The 7500-nt window shown below is 46.5% G+C and overlaps 1 protein-coding gene across 1 annotated transcript in view; it reads right to left on the bottom strand.

The window, feature by feature from the left end:
• The window catches only part of LOC124001790 (disks large-associated protein 2-like), an 84206-nt gene extending 77065 nt beyond the window's left edge, over window positions 1-7141 (bottom strand). The window contains exon 1 of the mRNA XM_046308867.1: window positions 6015-7141. Within this exon, the coding sequence (XP_046164823.1) occupies window positions 6015-7103 (1089 nt within the window). The 5' untranslated portion in view covers window positions 7104-7141. The remainder of the gene's footprint in view (window positions 1-6014) is intronic.
• Window positions 7142-7500: the final 359 nt, after the last annotated feature.

The raw sequence follows: 7500 nt of genomic DNA, 5'->3' as shown, positions 1-7500 counted from the left end.
CTCTCTCTCTCTCTGCATCTTTCTCTCTCTCTCTCTCTCTCTCTCTCTCTCTCTCTCTCTCTCTCTCTCTCTCTCTCTCTGCATCTCTCTCTCTCTCTCTCTCTCTCTGCATCTCTCTCTCTCACTGTGTGTGGGAGCATCCTGTTAGTGCTACAGCACATCACAGCACGCCTCTCTCCTCACAAACTGACAGGAAATACATGTGAGGGACAAAGGGAGGGAAAAAAAAGACAGTCGTGGCCAAAAGTTTTGAGAATGAGACAAATATTAATTTCACAAAGTTGGCTGCTTCAATGTCTTTAGATATTTTTGTCAATTTTTTTGACAATTACATGAAGCTGATGCAGAGTCAATATTTGCAGTGTTGACCCTTCTTTTTCAAGACCTCTGCAGTCCTCCCTGGCATGCTGTCAATTAACTTCTAGGTCACACCCTGACTGATGGCAGCCCATTCTTGCATAATCAATGCTTGGAGTTTGGCAAAATTTGTGGATTTTTGTTTGTCCATCCGCCTCTTGAGGCTTGACCACAAGTTCTCAATGGGATTAAGGTCTGGGGAGTTTCCTGGCCATGGAACCAAAATATTGATGTTTTGTTCCCTGAGCCACTTAGTTATCACTTTTGCCTTATGGCAAGGTGCTCCATCATGCTGGAAAAGGCATTGTTTGTCACCAAAATGTTCCTGGATGGTTGGGAGAAGTTGCTCTCGGAGGATGTGTTGGTACCATTCTTTATTCATGGTAAAATAAATGTAGACGCACAAGTTGGCGTGCAATGGACTATGGTAATTTTAGTTAACATGTTTTCTACACTAAACTATGTCGAATATACGCCTGTTGGAAACTACAACTCCCTACTATATCACACAATTCGGACTTGATCTGATATATCTCTAGAGCTCACAGAAAATGATGAATTCAAATAATTGAACCGACTTCGGTCAATTAGTCAATTAATTGTTTAAAACTCCCAAAATAACAGACATTTTGGTTAATATCTCAGTTCTAGCAGTCAGGCAACTTGCTCTTAGACTTCCTCTTTTCGTCTGATAGGGAAAAATTGACAGAATAATTTAGAGGCCTATGTATATTATCAGCTTTCCAACTGCTGTATGTTCCACTGCTGTCATGTGTGCTGTAAACGTTAGCTGTAAACAGCAGTACGTAGACATCTGGAACTATTAAAAACCTATTACAAATGAGTCTGGTTAACTACACTGCCCTTCAATCGAGAGAGAGAGAGAGAGAGAGAGAGAGAGAGAGAGAGAGAGAGAGAGAGAGAGAGAGAGAGAGAGAGAGAGAGAGAGAGAGAGAGAGAGAGAGAGAGAGAGAGAGAGGAATGTAGACCCACCTTCTTCAACCTATATATCAATAAATTGCCGATGGCACTAGAACGGTCTGCAGCACTCGGCCTCACCCTACTAGAATCTGAAGTAAAATGTCTACTGTTTGCTGATGATCTGGTGCTTCTGTCCCCAACCAAGGAGGGCCTACGGCAGCACCTAGATCTTCTGCACAGATTCTGTCAGACCTGGGCCCTGACAGTAAATCTCAGTAAGACAAAAATAATGTGTTACAAAAAAGGTGCAGTTGCCAGGACCACGAATATAAATTCCATCTGGACACCGTTGCCCTAGAGCACACAAAAAACGATACATACCTCGGCCCAAACATCAGCGCCACAGGTAACTTTCACAAAGTTGTGAACGATCTGAGAGACAAGGCAAGAAAGGCCAGCTATGCCATCAAAAGGAACATCAAATTTGACATACCAATTAGGATCTGGCAAAAAAATTATTGAATCAGTTATAGAAGCCATTGCCCTTTATGGTTGTGAGGTCTGGGGTCCGCTCACCAACTAAGAATTCACCAAATGGGACAAACACCAAATTGAGACTCTGCATGCAGAATTCTGCAAAAATCCACATGAAAGGAAGCGATTCCCAAACCTTCCATAACAAAGCCATCACCTACAGAGAAATTAACCTGGAGAAGAGGCCGCGAAGCAAGCTGGTCCTGAGGTTCTGTTCACAAACACAAACAGACCCCACAGAGCCCCAGGACAGCAACACAATTAGACCCAACCAAATCTTGAGAAAACAAAAAGATAATTACCTGACACATTGTAAAAAACAGAGCAAACTAGAATGCTATTTGGCCCTAAACAGACAGCACACAGTGCCAGAATCCCTGACTACTGTGACTGACCCAAAATTAAGGAAATCTTTGACAATGTAGACTGTCGCTGAAGGCAGACCTGGCTCTCAAGAGAAGACAGGCTATGTGCAAACTGCCCACAAAATGAGGTGGAAACTGAGCTGCACTTCCTAACCTCCTGCCAAATGTATGACCATATTAGAGACACATATTTCCATCAGATTACACAGTTTTGTTAAACTCCCATATCTACTGGGTGAAATACCACAGTGTACCATCACAGCAGCACGATTTGTGACCTGTTGCCACAAGAAAAGGACAACCAGTCAAGAAAAAAACACCATTGTAAATACAACCTATATTTATGTTGATTTATTTTCCCTTTTGTACTTTAACTATTTACACATCATTACAACACTGTATGTAGACATAATATGACTTTTGACATGTCTTTATCCTTTGGAACCAGAGACAGAGAGAGAGACAGAGAGAGAGAGAGGGAGAGAGGGAGAGAGAGAGAGAGAGAGAGAGAGAGAGAGAGAGAGAGAGAGAGAGAGAGAGAGAGAGAGAGAGAGAGAGAGAGAGAGAGAGAGAGACAGAGAGAGAGAGAGAGAGAGAGAGAGAGAGAGAGAGAGAGATAGAGAGAGAGAGAGAGAGAGAGAGAGAGAGAGAGAGAGAGAGAGAGAGAGAGAGAGAGAGAGAGAGAGAGACTGTGGTGTTTGCAGCGCTGCAACTTCACTCTGCCTTTAATCACAGGCTTTCTCTCTCTGAACCGTCCAGCTTTGGCAAGTCAACATGGCAATTAATTGTCTTATTAAATCCTGCCGCATTGCCCTATCAGCAAAACAATCAAAGCCTAATCCGCGCTTTCTACTCTTTTGGAAGGAAAAGAGTTGTGTTAAGCGGCGAAAGTGAATTAATGAAGGCTAAGACACAACAGTAAAACAAAATGATTTTGTAGTGGCACTTTGGCTGAGCAGTTGAGTGGCTAATAAGGCAGGTATTATGCTTGTTTTTTCAGTCAGTCCTTTCAGATCTACACTATCTGCTTGTCTACAGTATCTAAGAGAGGGAAGAGCAAGACTTACAAAGAGAAGGGAGAAAGAACATGAGAAAGAGATAGAGGGGTTGAAAGAGAGAGATAATTATAGAGAATGAGAGAGAGAGATAATTAAGTTTGCCATGAGCAGAAGTCTGTCGTGAATATGTATCCTGGCCAGGTGAGCTGGTCACATCCATGACTTCATTGCGTTGTCACTGTCACCTTACTGCATCTAAATCAAAGCTGCTGTTCTTCCATAACAGATACTAACAAGGGCCTGAGTGTGTGAGTGTGTGTGTGTGTGTATTCATGCTAGGGTAATTGGGACACATTTGTGAAATCAGTCTGCAAAAGACAGAGAGCGATGATCGATGGCACATACAGCATGATTCCAAATATTTGTCATTTCAGGAAGAAGCCAACTGTACTCCATCTCTGTCCTGTTCTATGCTCACTAACACACCAAACGTTCCCATTTTTGGAGAGCACTCTGCTCTCTCACAGCATCATAACTTTCTCTCTTTTCAATAGCTTTTTTCTTTCTTTTCTCCCCTGTCGTCAAATCCAATGACAACAACAAGGTGACTGGCACTTTGAACCATCTGGAGTGCCACAAACACCCCACCTCCCAAAAACAATATCAACAACAACTCTTTTTATAGGACTGCACCTTTAAACCGAAATGGAAAAACAAAGCAGACCAGCAACAGGATGCTGCCTAACTTCCAATGTGACCATTTTAGAGTGATGTTCTTGACTAACAACTCAATCTAACTACCTCACTGCTCCTGTTGATAAGAAAAGGTATAGAAATAGAGAGACATTCAGCCATTGAGCCATTGAGCCAGCCAGCCAGCCAGCCAGCCAGCCAGCCAGCCAGCCAGTCAGCCATTGAGCCAGCCAGCCAGCCATTCAGCCACTCAGTCAGCCATTGAGCCAGCCAGCCATTCAGCCATTGAGCCAGCCAGCCATTCAGCCATTGAGCCAGTCAGCCATTCAGCTATTGAGCCAGCCATTCAACCATTGAGCCAGCCAGTCAGCCATTGAGCCATTGAGCCAGCAAGCCAGTCAGCTATTGAGCCAGCCAGCCAGCCAGCCTGTCAGCCATTGAGCCATTGAGCCAGCAAGCCAGTCAGCCATTGAGCCAGCCAGCCAGCCAGCCAGCCAGCCAGCCAGTCAGCCATTGAGCCAGCTAGCCATAGACCAGAATAGTCTGTTTATTTCCCCCTGTCTCCTAGCCCTCTGTGGATCCACAGTCCTCCCTGGTAGCTAGTTCACCTCAGAGAAGGGGCATCAATCCCCAGGGGAAATGCGTCACCAACTGGGCCGATTGACAAGGCTCAAAATAGCCCTGCAGTGGAGAACCAACGGAATGGGCTATTTATAGAAAAAACTACGTGTTTATGGCCGTTCAGACACCCCATCAAAAGACCAGGCAAAGAATGCATTACCGTCTCTTATCATCAGTCTCAGGGAGAGTTTAGTGCACTTAGACAGATAAAGAGATTCGAGGTTCTAGAGGCTACCGTTGTCTGGGGTTCATCATTTTCATCACCATTAAAAGGGTTTTGTATACAGATGCTTGGAATTAGTCACAAAACCTCTGTTTTCCTGTTTACGTCAGTTAATAGTCAGATAAGCATTGCCTCCTCACTAGAATGGTGGGTGGGTTGAGCCATGTATCATGAATTTCTTGTCCATTAAAGACAGCAGTTACACCACATTCTACTTCGTAGAGTCTCTGAGGCGTATTTATCTGAGTGCTAAGGAGTTTTTTTTTTTTAATGTTTTTAGCTTCAGGCAATAGCCCACTCATGGGTTGTATGTTAACTGTAAAACAAGTACTTTTCTTTACTGTCAGGAAGAGCTTGATATTCATCATACACCAACAGCATTGTTTCATATACAGCGTTATTTTAGTGAAAAAGTACAGTAGGCATTCAGTGCCGTGGGCAAGGAAGTTGCCATTCCTAAACAAATACCCTTTACTACCACAACCCTAACATAAAACCTCTGGACCATCAACTACAAAAATGCTGATTCACTTTGAATTGATCTTAATGTCATTACCCACAATCCACCAGGGTTTCCCACAATGCAGATCCTGGCCTCTCACACACCAATACAGACCAACTGACTCCTTAGGGAAACATGGCACTGCAAAAAGCTCAAACCTGCAATGATCCTGAGTCGTTTCTTTGCCCCCCCCTGGTGTTATTCATTGATACAGTAATTGATATCTCCCACTGAGCTGTCCCCTCACTGCTTCTACCCTGCTGAGCCCCTGACAGGTGACTCATATCCTGGACAGAGAAATACAAGAGATTATCTCTCAGAACTATCAGAGGTCCAGCTGAGACAAACAACATCATAATAACGCTGTCTGGATTCAGGGCTGTCTGTCTGCTGAACATGAGCCTCTGATGGAAAAGAGGGCCATATAAACGGCAGGCTTAGATATTGAGATCCATGCTAATCAATGAGCCTCATTGTTTGCAGTGTTTCTAAGTGTTAGAGTGAAGCATAGCTGGTCTTTGGTTCTACACTGACTGATAATGACCATAAATCCTCTCTCTCTCTTCAATGGCTTCACTAAATCAGACTACCAGTGGACCTATGTCTATGTGTACATATCTGTCTGCTTATCTGTCAATCCCGTCCATTTGACATTTTAGTCAATTAGCAGATGCTCTTATTCAGTGATTTCGTACTGGTCCCTTTCTTTCTATCTTTCTTTCTATCTATCTATCGCATTGCTGTGGTTCCGGCAACATGGCTTCAGCAACGGACAGACTGGAACTAGAAGAGTGACTCACCTGTAGGTAGTTGCAGGGCCTGAGGTTGGGCTTGAGGTCTGTGGGCATCATGGGTTTCTCCAGGTTGAGGGAGGACTTTCTGTAGGCCTCCTTGGCCTGACTGACGGTCAGCGTTGACCAGGAGCTCCTCTTCATGAACTTCCCTTCAGGAGCCATGGCCACGCTCTCACAGGCGGAACACTTCACATCGTTGTTGCTCTTGGAGGTCTTGAGCGACAGGTCCCCGTAGTGGCTGTGGACAGAGTCGGGGTAGCAGTGGCTGCTGATGTGGTCCACATGTTGGCGTGACATGACACTGGGCGTGCGGTACGTACTGTCACTGTCCAGATTATCGTCTGAGCTCCACCAGCCTGCCACCCCGGAGCGCTGCTTACTGCTGCTGTCTGATGACTTACGCTCTTTGCTCTTGCTGCGCTTGCTGTGTTTGTGGTGTCCGTGGTGGTGATGATGGTGGTGGTGGGAGCCTTCCCGGTGCGAGTCTCCCTTGGTTCCGTTCATCTTGGACGAGCCTTCCAGGGAGTGGGACTTGGTGAAGAGCTTCTGGACAGAGTGGACCAGGTGTCGGATCCTCCCAGGGCTCTCGTTGCGGTGCTCCGTGGTGGTGGTAGATGCCCTCTGGTACTGCAATGTGTGGAAGCCATCACGGTGTAACGGAAGCTGCTTCTCAAACTGGTCCAGCAGGTTGGCTGGGATTCTGTTCATCTTACCGCTGCCGCCATGCGACGAGCCACACTCATCTCGATCCCGTGATCCACCGCCAACACCTCCTCCTACTCCTCCTCTACTACCACCATCCCGCGACCCGCTGCCGTCGTGGTGGGAGCTGTAGTGCATCCTGGGAAAGGTACTGCTGGAGATGGAGTGGTCTGTGTTGGCCATGGAGACGGGCATCGCCATGCACTCAGAGTGGATGGAGCTACGGGGGGAGCAGCGACGGTGCTCCATGAGACAGCTCTCTGTGGGGCTGAGGAGGTATGAGGGGGTGCGGGACTCATGGTGGTCCAGGGAGTGGTCGCAGTCGGCCAGGCCGCAGGTGTGAGCTGGGGTGATCTGGAGCTGGCTGGGCCGGCCACCCGATAGAGCCTTCATGTTCCTGGGTGGAGGAGGGGAGTAGCTGTCTTCATCGAAGTGCTGAGAAGGAGACCATGAATACTGCTGGTCTGAGAGAGAGAGAGAGAGAGAGAGAGAGAGAGAGAGAGAGAGAGAGAGAGAGAGAGAGAGAGAGAGAGAGAGAGAGAGAGAGAGAGAGAGAGAGAGAGAGAGAGAGAGAGAGGAGGCAGCGAGAGAGAGAGAGAGAGAGAGAGAGAGAGAGAGAGAGAGAGAGAGAGAGAGAGAGAGAGAGAGAGAGAGAGAGAGAGAGAGAGAGAGAGAGAGAGAGGGAGGCATAGAGAGAGAGGGGAGGCATAGAGAGAGAGAGAGAGAGAGAGAGAGAGAGAGAGAGAGAGAGAGAGAGGGGAGGCATAGAGAGAGAGAGAGAGAGAGAGGG

This window comes from Oncorhynchus gorbuscha, linkage group LG17, assembly GCF_021184085.1.
Source record: "Oncorhynchus gorbuscha isolate QuinsamMale2020 ecotype Even-year linkage group LG17, OgorEven_v1.0, whole genome shotgun sequence".
Lineage (NCBI taxonomy): Eukaryota > Metazoa > Chordata > Actinopteri > Salmoniformes > Salmonidae > Oncorhynchus > Oncorhynchus gorbuscha.
This window is presented reverse-complemented; position numbering and strand designations above follow the sequence as displayed.